The sequence below is a fragment of the Ostrea edulis genome, chromosome 2, assembly GCF_947568905.1.
Source record: "Ostrea edulis chromosome 2, xbOstEdul1.1, whole genome shotgun sequence".
NCBI classification, from domain to species: domain Eukaryota; kingdom Metazoa; phylum Mollusca; class Bivalvia; order Ostreida; family Ostreidae; genus Ostrea; species Ostrea edulis.
Genome location: NC_079165.1, coordinates 103,411,382 through 103,430,936, shown reverse-complemented (window position 1 = coordinate 103,430,936; position 19,555 = coordinate 103,411,382). Strand labels below are relative to the sequence as shown.

Sequence of the window (19,555 nt, the reverse complement as noted above, 5' to 3'; positions counted from 1 at the left end):
ACTGCACCAATCTCTCTGAAATTCAAACGCTGTACATGCATCCGTTACGGGAAAAAAGTCCGGAAACATGACCTTGGACGGACACGCGGACCAATCCAGCTGAAATGCCAACTTAAAAGGGAGAAATTGTGGCCAAATTTCAACGCTGTATATGCATCCGTTACGGAAAAAAGTCCGGAAAACTTTACCACGGACGGACAGACAGACAGCACCACAACGTAATACGTCCCGTCTGACGACGTTCGTACATGATAATACATGTATATATATGCTACAGAATTTTTTACCATTAATGTGAAGGTGAAGAAAAAGAACAGTGATTAATCTAAAAACTCCTATACGCAATACAAAATAGAGATGTTGGGCAAACATGGACCCCTGGACACACCAGAGGTGGCCTCAGGTGCCTGGGAGGAGTAAGCATCCCCTGTCGACCGGTCATATGAAGCATCGTTGTATATATATTCATTGCCATGCTCAACATGCTGATTTTACTTACTACCCTCTCTCTATATTTGCATTTTCAATTTTGCCTTTAATATCTCTTACAGACTAGCTGTCGTTTCCTCATGAATGTTAGGCAAATGTGTACAATGTGCGTATGAATTTTGATAAATATAGTACGTGTGTTTTAGCAGCTAGAATCCCGAAAGAAATGGAAGAAGAATTTAAATATAAAAAATGAATTTCAATTATTAAAATGCATAAGGTATGAACTGCAACGTTTCCCGACAGCATACTTTTCACGAAGCGCTAAAGACAAAGATTTTAACGTTTTGCTTGATAAAATTTCGTAGTTTTGTTTTCATTTAAATATGTAAAAATGTAGATATCAAGTACACAAGGAACTAACTTTTTATATTACTGTATAGCAATTTGAAAACAGTTTATCACGCATTGGTTTGCATATACAATGTAACTTGTTCAAGATTTTCAAAAAAGATAAAGACTCATCCATTACAGGTATTTGTACTTATGTGGTATTCCAACATCTGATAATTTTTTTTAGATAAGTTGATACACGACTTGCTACTTGAAGAATATCAAATTAGATGCATTTGACATTTTTATGTAAAACTTGCTTGTAGCTACTATTTTTATGTTCCATCTATAAAAGAAGGGATATTGTTTTAAACCAAACTATTGGTTACGTCTGTAAACCAAGCGTTGTCTGCTTAATATTTAAATGACCTCTTGCTTAATGGTTAGCATATCCAGCATTGGTATAGTTTTTGTCGCTAGAAATTTTTTTTACCCATATTGATTATTGTGTGTTTTTAATTTTCATAAAAATCTTTTATTAAAGAATTAGAACGTCTATCAGAGACTTTTAGGTATGTGCTGTTAAACACTTGTACCATGCATCAAATCTCAGCGAAATTGGACTCTAAAATCTCTTGTTTGCAAACAACCATCATTCTTATCGTTCCAGGAAAACACACACACACACACACACACACACGCATACACACACACACAAATCATATAAAATAAAATTAATAAGAGTTTGTATATATCGCCTTTCGATGCTTCAACGAGTCATTGAATTGGTCACCTTAAATGCATTTTTTTTTCTACAAGCGGGGATGGGGGGGGGGGTATAAACACACACACACACCCATTCCAATACCATATTTCAAAATACTATCAATTTGACTGTATCGAAAACTGAACATTACGTTTCAATGATTGCAGAGAAAAAAAATCACAGGAAAAAAAAGTCACGGGAAAAAAAGTCACGGAAAAAAAGTCACAGGAAAGAAAGTCACAGGAAAAAAGTCACAGTCTACAAAAAAAATATATGTGAATTTAAATTTCAAGTGGTATGATTTATAAGCACCTTTGAGCGTGCATAGTGTATGAAAAAGGGTGATATATAAATATGGTATTATTTATAATTTAATATTTTATTACACATGCAAGTTTTACATGTACATGTATATCATTAAAAAAAACTTCTTGTTATTTCAACAATCAACTTGCACCCAGACCATGAAATAAGTAAAAGGAGAAGCCATATCTACCAGAAATAATATGATATTAAATACCCACATCATTAGTCTAATCAAGAAGAAAAAAACCCAGCGGTTCCCACAACTTAAATGACACATCGCATGTTTCGAAAGCATACAAAATTATATGCATTTTGTATGCTGAGATCATCCTATCCAAAAGAGAGAGCAAAAAAAAACATAAACAATAAAATCAAGGTAACCCAAACTTAAAGTACAATAAACAGTGAGTTGTTACTCTCCAAATACACAATAAAATGCCATCACAACCATGTAATATGCATACACACAATTAATACCCTATAAAATACCCCACTAAAATTACTTTAATCTATAGCCGATCAAATATTGTTACATTTAAACATTTTTCCTGTGACTTTTTTTCCAATAACCGTTTTAATGATCAATGCAAGACTTTTAATTTTGTATGGCAAGGGACATAAACTGTACATGTCCTTTTACGATGACTGTGACATATACATGAAAATGTAGGGCATCCTTATATCCTTACTTCAGGACGTTATTGACCTATTTAAAGTTTTTTTTAAAAAACTCCTATATTGACAGATAAATATTGTATTTCTTGGTACATGTATCTTTGAAATCGGGAAATGTTACAGTATATTGCTTTATTATTGCATCCAATGATAGAATTGTGCGAGTTATAGAAGGTAACTATTTAATTCTTTTTTCTAAACAAAAAGCACGACAGGTTTTAGATGTTTTGGTGTTTTGGAAATCCACAAGTCCCAGAATTTCAATTGTTTGTAATATCATATACAGACTTATCGGAATAAGTATTCTTGGATTTCCGATAAAATTATCAAATATTTCATAATTCTTAAAATCTGACAAACTCCATAAATCTTGGAATGCAATTTTCAACAAAGAGTGCAAAATTACACAATCGCCAGTGATATTCATAAGCTCTATTATTATCTAATCATCTTGAAAGTGTATATTAGAATAAATTTCGAACGGAAAATGTTACCAAATATCCAACATTTAATTCAGATAGATAAATTTCCTAGATTTGCCTACTGGGCACACATTGGAGGAGGGGTGGGGGTGGGGGTCTCGTATACTCCTACACGTCACGGCTAGAATGTTCAGGAATGATATTTCACGCTTTTTCAGGGTTTGGATACTACTGTGTAGACGAGAATTTGTCATGTACAGAAGAGTGATAATCAAGAGATGGAAATTAATTGTGAATTCTGACTTTCCAAAAAAGTCCAAAGTGAAATACTCTTCGGCTTTCATATTCCAAATTTAATTCGACAAAGATTACAGAAGAGTTTAATTTGGAAAAAAAAAAATTCTAGATCGAATCTTATCAAACAATTTTGTCAAAGGTAGCATTAACACTAAACCAGTACCGTACGTGGATATCACGCACCAAGCCCAAATGATTAAGATATACGGTAATTCGTTATATATTTAAACAAAACAGCCGCATTAAAAAAAAAAAATACGGCGTTGTTTTAGTGAACATGGTAAAGAAATGGAAATTGTGCTTTTACAGGAAATATTTGCAAATGTTAAAATAACTTTTTGTGTGTATGTTTCAAATATATCATATTAGAAAACATTTAATTTATTCAATGAACGGGTGGTTTTGAATAGTTTGTTGTTTTTTTTTTAAATATTACGTACGTTCCCGATCGAAGATCACGATCAAGCAATGCACGTCATGCTAAGAATTTGTTTTATATACAAGGTTATCAGTGTATCATTTTACACATCTTCGCTAGCCAAGGGTTTTCGGTCCACTCCGCTTGTTTATGGGGAGCAGAGTGGACCGAAAACCCTTGGCTAGCGAAGATGCATTTTAAAGTGTTTGCTCAAAATCCCCAATCAAAACATGCAGCTGGGAAATCTTTGTTACACGTTTAAAAGATGACGAAAATCTTCATTGTTTACAAGAAGATTTGTTTGAATACTGCATGATACTAATTTCATGATAATCAGTTACTGAAGGTGAAACAAAATCATGGCATTAATTTCGTGTACGGAACGTTTGGAGATATGCATAGAACGTTTTAAAATACATATGCATGCAATGTATACGATTTGTCTTGAATATTATGACACGTGTATCAAAATACTCGAGTGGTAATTGCACTTAAAAGTTGTTTTGATAGAAGTTCTTATTTTCAAATACATAAATGAAAGAAATTGGGAGTAAATTACAGTATCTTTTATAGAAGTAAACAAACTTTTGGCTTACCGATGTGATGACATCATCATAAATATGATAAAATAAAGGAGTCGCACACAGTATAAAGCTGGATTTTCCGGAATAGTTTGACTCGACCCGACAATCCCTTTTTATTTAGCCACAGATAACAGTGATCAATCTCATAAATAAAACAAAAAACAAAAAAAAACCACAACCGATAGTATAAGGCACACACAATCCTGTGACACACATGAGAGGCACTGTGACCTGGGACCAGGTAGATCTACATGTTCGGGTACATATCAATCTGGGGCCACTTTCACAAAACTATCCTAAGACTAAGATCTGTCTTAAGTCCAAAATTTGTCATAAGATCCATCATAGCTGTTTCACAAAACTGTCATATCTTAAGATGATCTTAAGATTGTTAGAAATCTTAAGACATCCAGATACTTGTCTTAAAAGACTATACTGAACTATGTTGTGCTAAGGGGTAGACCTGTAGCTTATCCGAAGGGAACGTGGTTTCAGGGACAGAAACAATCTATTAGACTACATGGAGGATGTGGACATCATTGATAAGCTTCGTATACCGCGACATGTGTTCTTAATGATGAACTCAATATTCGTTTAGAATATCCCACAGCCAACTTTTTCCTACTTTCGCTGTTTAGGCATGTCCACTTTTTCTTCATTTCTTCACCCAACCGGACATACTCAGTTGAATTTACAGCATCTTAAAAACAATTGTCTTTTCTTTTCTCCACCTTGTCAAACAATACTGATATTTCAGCAACTGAAAAGTTTGGACATCGTTTCCAAGACATCTTAAACATATTATACCGCGACATGTGTTCTTTATGATGAACTCAATATTCGTTTAGAATATCCAACAGCCAACATTTTCCTACTTTTGCTGTTTAGGCATGTACACTTTTTCCACCCCTTGCTTGTCGTAAGAGGCGACTAAATGGGGCGGTCCTTCGGATGAAACCGCAAAAACCGAGGTCCCGTGTCACAGCAGGTGTGGCACGATAAAGATCCCTCCCTGCTCAATGGCCATAAGCGCCGAACATAGGCCTAAATTTTGCAGCCCTTCACCGGCAGTGGTGACGTCTCCATTCTCGAGAGGGACGTTATAAACAATATTTAATTAAAATCTTCATTTCTTCACCCCACCGAACATAATCTGTTGAATTTACAGCATTTAAAAAACAAATGTCTTTATACCCACCATCCACCCCTTCGTTCCTGCCATGTAATTTGTCTTTCTAGTCCCTATCAATTTTTGATGTGCCATCTTTTTGCTGCATCTTTGTAAGGTTGGTTTTTTAGTTATTATTGTAGTTGATTTAGACTTTTATAGATAAATTTGGGGGATCGGACATATTGAATTATTTTGTCATTGTTTATTTTCTTTCTCCATTTCAGTGGATTGTTTGTGAGTCTGATCCCCTTGTTAATAGTTTGTTATCTAGTTCGTCATTTGAATAAATGACATTTTTCATACTCAATTTGCCTTATGTTTATATCTAATATGATACAGCAAAAACTAGCTGCGGTGATCTTTCTCAGCATTTTAAGACATAAATGTCTTTATTTTCCTCCACCTTGTCAAACAATACTGATATTTCAGCAACTGAAAAGTTTGGACATCATTTCATGGACATCTTAAATCTTGTGACACCTATTTGTCTGAGTGCATGCACACGGACTTCGTAGCCGATTTGTGGTCATAAATAAACGTATTCGAATACCATTCATTTATTATTTGTAGGCACAAAAGCAGTGTTGGGTGAATCTATTTGTTTGGTTAGTTTTCGTAAGATATTGAACATACATCACACGACATTGAACATACATCACAAGATATTGAATATACATCACAAATACCACTCAAAATTTGATAAGGATCACTAGGTTATATGTGTGTAATTTACCACTAACATAACAAAAGACATAAATTTGACTCAGAACGTGTTTACTCAGGTTATGAATGAAAATTCATGAACGGCATCATCTTCACAAGTCAAGGGTTATTAATTCGTTACCTCGCACTAACCCTTGACATCAGTCGCTATTTAAAAGTTGGGCTCGAGAAGAAGGATGACGCGATACGCTAAAATTAATCAGCCAATGGAATTTCTTGTTTCAGATGAAAGTTTGGTAAGGGAATAAACAGAAAGTAAAAATTGGCGTCCGTTGACGAAAAGATATGTGAAAAACATCAAATCGATCATTTGACTGAAAACCAAAAGCTTTCGATATCATGTATCAGAGAAGGAAAAGATGTTTTTATTGGGACTAAAACCGGCAGTGGTAAATCGCTATCTTACGAAGTTGTTCGCATTATTTTGGACAATTTGTTAAAACATAGTCGACAAACGTACTTCGACAATCCATCATTTTCATTCGGATCATACCCCAAATCCTCGTCTAATTGTTTCTTCAAGCAAAACGAACTCCCGAATATCAATCGACGGTATCTGTCTTGTACTAATTGGCCACAAATTGTACACCATAATGCCTTCGCCATGCGTGTTTACTGTTTAGTTTTGTTTTCGACCGATATAAAAGCCGTTGTCTGATTGGTTTGCAGCTTCAGGCTGCAAACCAATCATATGCTTCTTCTCGAGCCCAACTTTTAAATAGCGACTGATGTCAAGGGTTAGTGCGAGGTAACGAATTAATAACCCTTGACTTGTGAAGATGGAACGGCATGAACTTTTATCAATACGGAATGCTTGAAATCTGATAACAACAACAAAAGGCATTTCATTACAAAAAGTTAACAGCAAACCAGAGAAAGAATTACACAGTTTTGGGGGGATAGTCCATCATTACACTTAGTCGATGAAGTGTCAATACCGGGTATAGCCTCCCCTTGCATCAATGACGGCTTGACAACATCGAGCCATGTTGTCAATAAGCACCCGGATGTTTCCAATGGGAAGGTTGTTCCACTTTTCCACGAGGGCGTTTCCGAGCTCTACCAAAGTCGTGGGTTGTGCTCTACGGCGTGAAAGGGCAACCTGCAGCATGTCCCATACATGCTCAATTGGGTTCAAGTCCGGCGAACGCGCTGGCCAGTCCATACGGACAATTGTCTCCTGCTGAAGGTACTGCTCCACCACCCTGGCGCGATGAGGACGGTCGTTATCATCCATCAGGATGAACTCAGGGCCAACAGCACCAGCGTAGGGTCTGACGTAAACATCGAGGATCTCATCCCGGTACCGCACCCCCTTCATTGTTCCTCTCTCCAGGACATGAAGATCAGTTCTTCCATCCCTGCTGATTCCACCCCAGACCATGATGGAACCACCACCATAACGGTCATGTTCACTGATGTTGGCATCATGGAAACGTTCACGTTGTCGTCGCCACACTCGGTGCCTCCTGACTGTAAAGTCCAAACAATACCTGGACTCATCGGTGAACAGAACTTGAACCCAATCGTTCTGTGTCCAAGTGACAAGATCTTCAGCCCAGTCCAATCGCTCCCGCCGGTGTCGAACAGACAGAAGGACTCGAACCCATCCCTTCTCGAGTTGAGACCTGCATTGTGAAGCCGATTCCGTATCGTCTGAGTGGACACATTCACCCCCGAGGCGTTCAGGAGGTCGTTACGTAGGCTGGTTGCTGTCCAGAAGGGATGGCGTCGTGCCTGAAGAGCCACAAAATGGTCTTGGCGTTGGGTTGTCGACCTCTGACGACCACTCCCATGTCGGTGTGCTGCTGTACTAAAAGTTTGCTGTCGGTTCCAGGCCCTGTTTACAACGCTCTGGCTGACGTTTAGTGCATTTGCAACGTCACGTTGTGAATAGACAGCGTCAAGCATTCCAATACATCTGCCCAATTGTTCTGTCGTCAGGCGACGCCTTACACGTTGAGGGGGCATTGTGTTGATAAACGTAGTGTAAACACTCAAGTGAGTTTGAAATTTTAGAAAGAATCAGACACCGATGCCTGAGTGAAAATCGTGCAATGGTAGCAAAAGCATAAACTGTGATGAGAAACGCATTCCCCATGGCATGAAATGCACGTGCAAGTTTGTTGAAGACGTTTTTGATTTCACTTGGACACAATATTGCCAGTTATGCAGTTATTAATTTTTTAAACAGAAAAATATCTATGATCCTTATAAAATTTTGAGTAGTATATTTCATTTCATTCAGTTATAGGCTTTTCACAAAGGAAAGCCTTTGCACCCAGTATATGTTAAGTCGAACACGCGTATAATTACACGCGTTTCGTTCGATTGATGCTTCGTTCGATATAAATTTGCTTAATTATTACTTGTGTCTTTGGTTTTCTCTACCCACCCACACCCTCGTTTACTAAATACCCTTTTTTTATTCAGTATATTATTTGTTGAATAAAACAAATGCGGCGTTGCTAATTTGTAACAAACGCAACAATCCTAGATTATCTTATTTCTAATATATTTTAAATTAGTTTGTTAAGCAAATATTTTAATTTCGGAGGAGAGGCATTTGACGCATTGAAGGTTGTACTGGCAAACTAGATCTCTCTTTACAGTTAGACATGCAGTCTAAAAATCAAGAGCACTAGTTTCATTTAACCACTTTATTTTAACAATTTCTAAGTGTGTGACCAAACACAAGTTCAAAGCGCCTGAATCCAAGATATTCCTTGACTGTATCTTGTGCAGCAAATGAAACATAGTAAACCCCCTTCATCTCAGTCTTCATCATAATGATAACAATGTTTCCATCATAGTTTTAAGGTTCTGATGACAACGTACAAGCGCCCCCTGAGATTCAGAATGATGGCAGTGGACTGATACTGCCTAACACCTAACCCATGCATGACCTGTTGAAACAACTCTGACATCTAAATTTTTATATCTGAATGAAAGCTTTAAGTACTCTTACAAAACTGAACAACTTTGTAAGGGCCTTGACTATAGTTGCCTAAATAATTCTTGACTATAGTTGCCTGAATATGAGGCATAATGTAGCATCAGAAAATCGAGTGGACATACACGTACATGCAAGTGAGTAAATGCTGCTTCCCTAACCTAGTCTTCAGCAAATGTCATACATAATCCACCAACACTCGACTAAAGGTTCTTCAAAATCTGGAATGGGTTGGAGGGGACACATTTTAATTTTCTGATTATGTTTACCTACATCTGACAAAAATGACACGACTTACAAAACTCAGAAACATTATTTCTCAACATGGGCCAATAAGAAGTTATTCGAAATCCTGTAACATGTACAAGTATTCTAGACACCCAAGGGTGTGTCGTGAAACAAACTCATGATGTCTCCACGATATATCATTAAGACCAATGTCTGGTGAACGACACGCCATAATTCATCAGCTAGGGGGTGCAACTGGTGGTCGCCATTTTCGCGTAAAAATGCCGTCTTTCATACAGCACAACTCTCCAACTTTGGCGGCTTTTTCTGGTGGATGCGCCCCCTTGCTAAGTTGGACAATATCGGAGTCTTTATTTTGCGCAGAAATAACTGCTCTCGGCTGTCCTTGTCCTGGTTTGATTGCGGATTGCGACACACACCAGACATGTCATAAGCTTGAACATGGTCAGTTTCGATTTCTTGTGCTCTGATTATAGCCCTAGTAACAACACAAGTTCGTCTTCATTATCGGATGTGAAATTGGAAATGATTTTCTCATTAATTTTGGATCTGGTACAACTTTGCCATAAGCTAATCGTTGTCTAGAAACAAACAAAAACCCGCCTTGAACAGAAAGAGTAGGTTAAATACCTACGATAACTGGTCCACTAATTATAAGTTCTATGTAGAGGAACATCAATGACATGTAGCGCCACACTCTGTGATAAAACTGATCCACCAACTGAAGTCTGTTTAGACAATGACAACACGTTCTACAAAGTTTAGGCAGCGCTAGTGTCTCTTTAAAAAAAAACCATATGAATATCTTGTAAGTTATCTTCGCCAGAGTCACTAAGTGAAATAAATCCCTGAGACGAAAAGGGTTTATAATCCTCCAAAGAATCCACACACTCTGAAGCACTCTTTTTATCAGATTCTGAATGTTTAAAAAAAACTACTAGTCTAAGATCTAGCCCAAAAGTTCTTTTCAAGAGAAAGTGTTTCAAAGATAATGGCATGTCCTCAAAAGTCTCTCGCATTCTTTTCCCCTAAAAATATTCTCTAATCTTAAGCTCTTCTACTGGGATAAACGGACGGAGGTTATTGAAATGGTCATCAGTTCTCCTACACCTCAACCATTGATTAAATGAATAATATCAATATGGTAAATTCAACATACGCTTGATTGTAAAACTTATTGTACTTTCTGAACTGTTGTACGCTTTGCGTAATGATATTAGCAAACTTAAAATCACGGCCTTGACCTTGTCATGTCTGAACTCTCTGCTATACCCAGGGTTGGGTACACCTCAGCCGTTTTGTTAATCCACTTTGCAACATATTCGACCAAACATTTCGCGGCTATTTTAAATTATGTAACTTTCTCAAAAGCGTGGAAAATATGTATCTTTTTCTTGAAATTTCGGAACTTATATTTTTAGCTGCATTAAATTCATTCCAGATATTTAGGAGGGGCCTACAGTAGAATATGTTTAAACAATTCCAATTAAACAAGCAAAAGTTCAGATCCGCACTAACGCGGCGTTGTGCAAACTTAGTTTCTCTATCTCACGTTCTCTTTCCTATTGGAAAATCCTGGATCCGCCATTAATCAATATCAACATGGAAAAACATTGAAAACTGTCCATTTAGAATGTATGCTAGCTTTTTCAAATCTCTATCATCAATAAAATATGGTACTTTAAGTGGTGCTCATTTTCAGGTCTAATAATTCTTGAGAGCAAAACTCAAATTATTTCACTATCTCCATGTTGTAAATATGACAAGATTTGTTTGGATTTTAAAGGTGAGGTCTTTCTACAAGGAAATGCATGAGAGAAAGGAAGTCTGATAAGAAGATACTAGTGTATGGGGTTAGAGAGAGAGAGAGAGAGAGAGAGAGAGAGAGAGAGAGAGAGATTACCTCTTTTTTCATGATATCATGTTTCTGTAATAATGTATGAAAGGCGAAGATTATGAATTATAGAGAGATCTTGTTTGTTGTAACATTTAATGTGGTAGATATAGTGGTTCATTGAAAGAATAATTGATAATATGACATGGAGGTGTTATTTTCTTCAACAATTTCCAAATAAATTCCTTGTTGGTACTTCAAATGTCCGCCACAAACTTAAACTCTTCCAGCTGGGGATGATGGGATAGGGATTTCCCATGAACTACAATAGGCTTGCATCGTGCATAGTATATTATAAGTAAGTTAATACAGATACAGACACAGATTGTGCTGTTTTATTTGTACAATAATATGTTAAAGAAAAGAAGAAAAAAACACTAGAAAGTCATTATTGTCTGATCCATGACCCCCGGTTCACGAATCAAACGCACTAACCGCTGGGCCACAGTCACTGGAGTCTGTCTGTTCTAAAATATTTATCTTCACGCTTAATCAGTTTCTAGTTTCTCATATTTGTCAACTCAGAACCATGACTGACGTGAAAGACAAATACTCCTTCACACAATTTCAAAATATTTTTGATCTCAAAAGGATTTTCTTAACCTGAATAATGGTCCGTGTAGTTCGATTACTTACATTATGAATAAATATGAAAATATTTTAATGAACCCATTCTTTTTACAGAATTTAATCTAGCAATAAGCATTATGTATAGTTTCCTAACTTGAAATATCAACAAATCTGCAAAAATATAAGATGCACACATTATTAATATTGACTTGTATGGAGTATTGGTGCTGGCTTCTCTCACACATTCTGTGGACAGTCTGGTAGAGTGGGAATTGTGAAGGAATGAGAATCTGGTGAGAGAATGATTTAGTAGTGCATATATCTGAGGGTTGATATAAGTTAATGTTAATAAATCAATAAAAAGGAACCACTTTTAGGTTCCGGAATTAAAAGACTGTTAAATATATTCCGGTTCCGGAATTTACAGACTTTGTTAGATATATTCCGGTTCCGGGATTTACAGACTTTGTTAGATATATTCCGGTTCCGGAATTGACTTTGTTATATATACCCGGAATTAAAATACTTTGTTAGATGAAAGGTAAAGATAACGAACAGTGATCAATCTCATAACTCCTGTAAGCAATACAAAATAGATAGTTGGGCAAACACGGACCCCTGGACACACCAGAGGTGGGATCAAGTGCCCAGGAGGAGTAAGCATCCCCTGTAGATATATTCCCCCAGTAAGTCTTTTGGTAATCGTAACAACATTTTCTCAGCTGTTTTTATTCAAAGACACCCAAATACACCATTCTCATTCAGCACTCATGTTAGATATGTAGAATTACATGCTTATAAAATACCATCTGATCAAGTAGTACCTTTGTGTGTATTGATTGTTGAGACAAATATAAGTAGAAAAGAGAAAAAATCACCTTCTCCTATAGGTGAGATAAAAACGTATGTTATGATTACAAACACATATACATGTAGAAAAGATGTGTAAAAAACAAACAATCATTACAACCCATTCTGAAATATTTCCTGTGTGACGTGGGATCACAAATCACAACATGATGACATGGTGGCATAATAGATTGAACTCTTTATTGCACATAATAAAACAATAAAACTGAATGCTTGGTCCCTGGGAAATGACGGTATTAAAGATACACACGATGTGGGGATAGAATTTAGAATACAAAGAAGCAAGAAAATGGAATTCTTTCAGAAAGCCCTGCTGATGTTTCTGATTTCTGGTAAGTTTTACAGAGAGAGAGAAACAGGCGAAAAGAAATGAAGGGAAATATAATAATATATTTCCTATTTTATTCACACATTGATAAGGGGGAATACTTTTCAAATTTTCAAAAACAAACGATATACTCACCATTACAGATGTTGAAGGTGTTGTTATCCAGACAATGGATTTAACAATCGGAGTGAACCCACTGGATATCCGATGTAGTGCAGCCAACAGCGGGGTGTTATTGTACGTAAACTACTTTACCCTAGAACGGAATGGAACACCTGATGCCAAAGTCACGTACAACCGAACTTCTCAGCACACAGATCGTATTGTGATGGACGTTACTGATAATAGATTTAGGTATAGAAATGTCTAGATTTCGTTCCTTGTGCATTGATCCTGAGGTTAAAATACTAGACTAAATGTTTAATGATTGTACGTATACAAACATGTATTTGACATTCTTTCCTAAATATCTTTAGACTGAATAACTACCAGAAAATAATTATCTTTTCATGCCTTAGATATAACTTGACCGGAAACGTCCATGACCCGAACCCTGTTAATAAGTTCTTAAGGGTAGTTGTACCTATGAACCTAACAGCATGTAGAGATGAAGCCAATTATACGTGTGTTTTGAATGGACAGAACCAGGATTATTCTACCTACGTAGAACAAGTTTCCAAATACGTAGCCGTGAGGAGTAAGTTGTTTCTCAGTTGCAAATATTTTAGATATTCATGGTGTTTTAAATGTTTAAGTATCTGATGCATATTCATTTTGAGGGCTTTAGATGTATACACATTGAACAAAATATTGCAATACCAGCTTTCCCCCCTTAACCCAAGTATAATTTGACACTATAAGATGAATAACAATTTTCATGTTTGACGTTAGATTACGTTCTTTTTTTCTCTCTATAAAAACGTAAAACCACCATCCACCAAGATAAATATTTCCGTGCATGACTAGATAAATACGATGTTGGTAAGCGATAGAAAGTATAGCCTATTTGGCATTATAGTTTAACCATAGTTTAAACCAATGAGATTCTTTGTAACATAACCATAATGAACAATACCTCGGATACAACACATATGAAAATTACATAATACAAATCAAAATTATACAATGCAAATGAAAATTTTTACAATACTAAGAAAACTCGTACAATAGAAATGACACATTATGCAGTAAGCAAATTGAATTCAAAATATATAGTAAAAATGTTTTTTATAATACAAATGAAAAATTATACAATACAAATCAAAAGATCAAATATTACAATTTTCGAAATGCCATAATCAAACTAAGCAGTTGTTCTGTTCACACGAATGGCGGACTCTCATTGAATTCGATGTTGTGGTAGAGCTTACTATCCTCGGTTCAGTGCCTGTGTCAGATTGAAAGGTAAGTTCTGATTGGTCAATGTAATAAACAATGTCATTCTTATTGGTTCTGAAATAACATTCTATAATTAGAGGTCGCGTCATCAAGCTAACACTAACTGTGGGTAGCATGTGACCTGTGTGTACACAACGCTGAAATAATGATAAGAATATTTGAACTTTAAAAACAAACATGGCTCATGTACTTAACCACTAGTCTCTAATACCATCATGAAGTAAAAATCCTGAGAATTATTTTTTCTACATATGTTTTTATGGATCAGAAATTACCTTTCGATTCAGTGCGATTAAACCGGAAGTAAGACAGTCTAGCGAAATTCTTAGGCACTTGGAGGTGTAAAAACATCTTTTTCTTCGAATGAACGGCATTGGAGCGGAACAAAACCGTACAGATATTGAAAGTAAGGTACATGTGAATGATTCACTACGTCAGGCCGTTTGAGAAACGCCCACAATAACTTAAACCTGAATTTGCCTCAAAAAGAGTGTCCTACCCTTCCTTTTTTATATATGCACATACTATAATATATTTACATTAACTTCCAGTGCCGGTGACAGTCGTAGAAAACACAGCCCCTCACCATCACGGATCCATATAACTAAACTAAATCGTCTCTGCAATATTTCTTAACCATATGCAATACTAGGTTGCCACCATAATGTAAAACTTATACGGTACCAATTTTGATGCACCAGATGCGCATTTCGACAAATAATGTCTCTTCAGTGATGCTCAACCGAAATGTTTGAAATCCGAAATAACAATGAAGTTTTAGAGCTAGTATAGCTAAACACAGTGTGCCAAAAAAGTGGAGTCAAATCTCATTCGTTTATCTGCAAAATGTATCAAAAACTCTCGTTCAATCAATAGACTTTCCTCCAACATTGGCGAACCTGACACAATCATGCCAAGAAATCCCGTCCGATCTGAATTCGTTGGCTTCAATAGGACCATATTACATGCTGATTAATAGTAGTCGTCGCTTATCTCTTAATTGCGGTCACTGATTTATAACGGGTTTTTTGTACCGGAGATTTTGCTAGGAATTTCTTGGCATGGTAAACGAGTACGATACGATATAGCCTAGTTTGGAACGGAAAATTTGAAAGGGTGGGGGGGGGGAGTTAGTAAAAATAATTTTTAAAATATGAACTACTGTATCAATACACATTCTGCATACAGAAAGGTATATTCAATATTCTACAAAATAAGCCGGCATCGGGATCGATCGTCTAATATGTAATGTGTAATTGTAGTTCCATATATTTAAAAGAATGATTTTTTCCCCTGCGCGATTCTTCTCATTTCCTCTACTTCTTTTCTCTTAATTTTTGTACCCATGATTAGGTAATTTTGTATAATTTTCGGAAATAATCAGTTGTATACAAAGGAACTATTTGATGTTGGTAGCTGAGGCTACTTCTTGAGGTGCACTCAGGCTGTTTAAACACATGTGACACATACTACCAATCTGGCGGAAGTTTGACATGTGACAAACATGTGGACTTGAGGGTAGTTTTGTTTGCGGGTAAAAACTTTCGAAAATTCTGCGTAGGATGTTGTTTTTGCGGTGTCGGCAGACAATGAGCATTTCCAACAGCGTTATTCGGCATTAGCGCGTTATTGGCATCATTTCTAACAAGTGATAAATTACAACTTTCTCTAACGATTCATTCAAAATATGTGATGATATCCTTCATAAGAGATCAAGCGCAAGGAGGGGGGGGGGTGTCACAATTTGTAATTTTTGCCATTAATGTGCAAAAATAATTTTCAAAAATGACCAAATAAGCCGGTATGGGGTTATTTGAGTGTTTTAGTTGAATACACAAAAATCATGACCGCAGTACGTTATGTGCTGCCTTGTGGTTGGGTGTAAGCAAAGGTCTCTGTGGATCGTTTTGCACGTTAGCCAAATTACTCCAGTCGATTCTGTTCTGTTCTTGTTGACAGCAAATGATGTGACAACCATTTTCTTTTCTTTTTTTAAGTTTCATCTGAGTGCATTGCCCTCCCAAACATGAAATCTTTCAGATCTTGCGTGATCTTTCACGTGATTTTTAAGTGGTACTTTCTGATAATTCTACAGACCGTTGAAAGGTGATGACCCACTTTATGATCAATTTGTCTCCATGGCATCCCTGCTTCCCTTGTTTATTCCAATAATCGCCATCGGACTGCATTTGAGACTTGTGGAGGACCTATAATTTCGATGTTCTAGACAAGTAAACCTAATATGTCAAACTATACAAGTTAAATAAAGAGCTAAAGCACTGTGTACAAAACTCACAATTCTGTTGGAAGTATATTGTAAAGAAAGATACAGACTGAAATTGAATTGCGTTACTGAATTCAAAATTTTGCTCCCTTTCAATGTTTTTTTAAAAGGAGTAACTTTGGTGTTGCAATACTTTTTCCCATGTGTAAACATGTGTACGACGGTCTATTTAAAAGATGGAACTGCTATTTTCAAACATAAAGCATATCCATCTATGATTTTGAAAGAAAATTTGGGTTGACGTTTCTCCAATAATGCGTTCACTGCGGCTTACGTGCTAGACAACTAATCTCCAGAATTAGTAACCACAATTAGTCATTTTCATTTTTATAATTTCAGCTATTCCAGCTGCTATTGATGAGATTTTTACACCGCCAACTAGCGACAACATGTTGGACTCATCCGGTGGTGGCAGTTTCCTGATAGATTCAACCTATCGGTTCACGTGTACCGGCATTGTCGGCAAACCACCCGTGAGCCTGCGCTGGTGTTACAAACTGAACGGGGATGTCGCCTTTAACCCTTTGATTTCGTATACAGCTGATATATCAGAATCAGAACCAGAAATTTATCAAGACTGTAACAACAAGAGACAGTCGTTCCTCAATTACACCATGACAACACAAGACGCGGAAACAGTTCTCTTATGTGAACCGTACAGTGGCATGTACTATTGTGGCAATGGCGCCATTAACAAAACATTTGTAGTCCGTGCTTATTCCCGTACCAGTGGTATGTTGAATAGTGCTGCCCACCGTCGATTGTCAATTATTACTATAACTGCGTGTTTTATGGTGCTTATTTGTGTCATAAATATTTCATGAGAGCAAATTTTACAGCCATCCATCGTAGTGTTGTAAATAACGGCGTGGCAGCATATTTTGAGTGATTTTATAAACTATCGGTTTCATTGGAAAGAAACACATAAAGTGCGACATTGAACTCCGGCACTGCAAAGTCCACCATGTTTTGCTACCCTCAATACGAGCGGTTTTCAGAAATATTAAAATGCGCACAGTAGATCTTATTTTATTTACATGTAGGTCACATAGCTCGATCAAAATTGAACTAGGCCTGAGTGGGACAGGTGCCACTTAGAACACTCATTTTTATTCTCATAAAATTAAATAACGGTCAGTTTAGCGCCTAGGTGACTTGACGCTGCTTATGTTGGTCGTTCCAGTACCTGAATCTACCAGAATGCATGTAGTGTTCATCTTATTGGAACAAGTTCTCATAATTAGCGCTAAGCGCTCTTCTTAGCCCACTATCAAGCCGGTCATGCAACGCACTGTCAACGCCCAGAAATGAGCACCTTTCAAAAGGCTACACACACTTCTGTAAAACGATCAGGATTCACCCGAGTGACACGTGGTCAAGTTTGGTTTTAGTACCTACTTCAGTAGGATTCTACTTAGCGTCTAAAATACATTACACTCTACCTCTGGAAATTGTTGCGTAGATATATTTTGCGAAATTTTGTCAAATTTTAAGATATTGATTTTTGTGTGCTAACATATCAATTCTGCGAATCGGTTTTGCAAATTTTTTAGACCCACATAATTGTCAAAATTTTATCTATTAATATCAAAAATATCCAGATTTGTAGTTAATTTTTATGCTGCATAATTATAGTCGCCGTCATGTCTGTCCGCCCGCCCGTTTAAGCTCACATCTCCTAAACCTTTCATCAAAAATGGATATAATTGATCACCAATGTTACTTGACACAAGGACGTTTGGACCAAGGTCATTTTGGAAAGGTCAAGGTCACTCAGAACAAGTCCCTTATTTCATATTTGTATTAAAGAATCCATCTTCTAAACCTTTCAGCAGAATTTTATCATAATCGACCATCAATATTCCTTGAGACAGGGGCTTTGGACCAAGGTCATTTTGAAAAGGTCAAGGTCACTCAGAACATAAACCACATAGAAGTAAAAATTTCTTTATTTCTACAGTTTTTAAAAAGGGATTGATGAAATATCACAAATAAGTAATAGACAAATGTCTTTCAGACAAAGGTCACTCACGGTCATTCTATTTAGGTCAAGGTCAATCAGAACATATACCTTATATATAAAAAAAAAATACTTCATTTCAACAATTATTGATCTTTTGGACCAAGGTCTCCTCAATGCCATTTTGGAAAGGGCAAGGTCACTCAGAATATATACCGTATACACACAAAAAACACCTTATTATAACTTTTTGAACAGGTATTAATCATATATCACACAAATAAGTAATAGGTAACTCAATTTCATTTTGTAAAGGTCAACGTCACTCAACATATACCTTATATATGAAAAAGAAACCTTCATTTTTACAATATTTCAACAGTTATTGATCGTTTTGGGAGTAATTTGTCATATAAAGCAGTTCATTGATTTGATGCATTTCGGGGAGTATCCATTAGTGTTACAGATATTCTTATTTCCCTCTTTTTGCGATGGGTGGCCAGAAGGGGTGCTAAATTTCCCAAACGGCGATGGTTACAAAATAATGTAATGGTTCGTTTATTGCTTTCATCAAATTGAATGAAATATTGTATTTTGAAGTCGCTATCTGGTAGCTTATAAATGCGGGGCCAGTACAATAGACGTGTTTTCAAAGCCAGCTCCTAGGTGCCGGTTAATCCATCTGGTAACAAAAAAAGCGCTGTCGCTATGCTTACCGGTAGCTCTAAATAAGGAAAGCACCAATTTCTATAAACAGATATGCATGGCATATTTGAATCTATGGCCAAATCACTCCTCAGTGGCGTAGCTTCCATTGAGGCAACCGAGGCAGCTGCCTCGGTAAAAAAAAACAAAAAAAACACCTTTTACGTTGTTAAAATGTCGATAGCTTCTGGGGGGCGCAGCCCCCCAGACCCCCTGCCTC

The 19,555-nt window shown here is 36.6% G+C and overlaps 2 protein-coding genes across 2 annotated transcripts in view; one reads left to right on the top strand and one right to left on the bottom strand.

Moving 5' to 3' along the window:
* The window catches only part of LOC125681914 (octopamine receptor-like), a 34,271-nt gene extending 21,083 nt beyond the window's left edge, over positions 1–13,188 (bottom strand). Inside the window, exon 1 of the mRNA XM_056155845.1 lies at positions 13,124–13,188. The gene's annotated coding sequence lies outside the window, so the exon portion shown is untranslated. The remainder of the gene's footprint in view (positions 1–13,123) is intronic.
* On the top strand, positions 12,750–17,683 carry LOC125680685 (uncharacterized). The gene is made up of 4 exons (XM_056155847.1): positions 12,750–12,992; positions 13,132–13,342; positions 13,507–13,685; positions 17,010–17,683. The coding sequence occupies exons 1-4, from the start codon at positions 12,950–12,952 to the stop codon at positions 17,492–17,494; spliced, it is 918 nt and encodes a 305-aa protein (XP_056011822.1). The 5' UTR covers positions 12,750–12,949; the 3' UTR covers positions 17,495–17,683.
* The last annotated feature ends 1,872 nt before the right edge of the window (positions 17,684–19,555 follow it).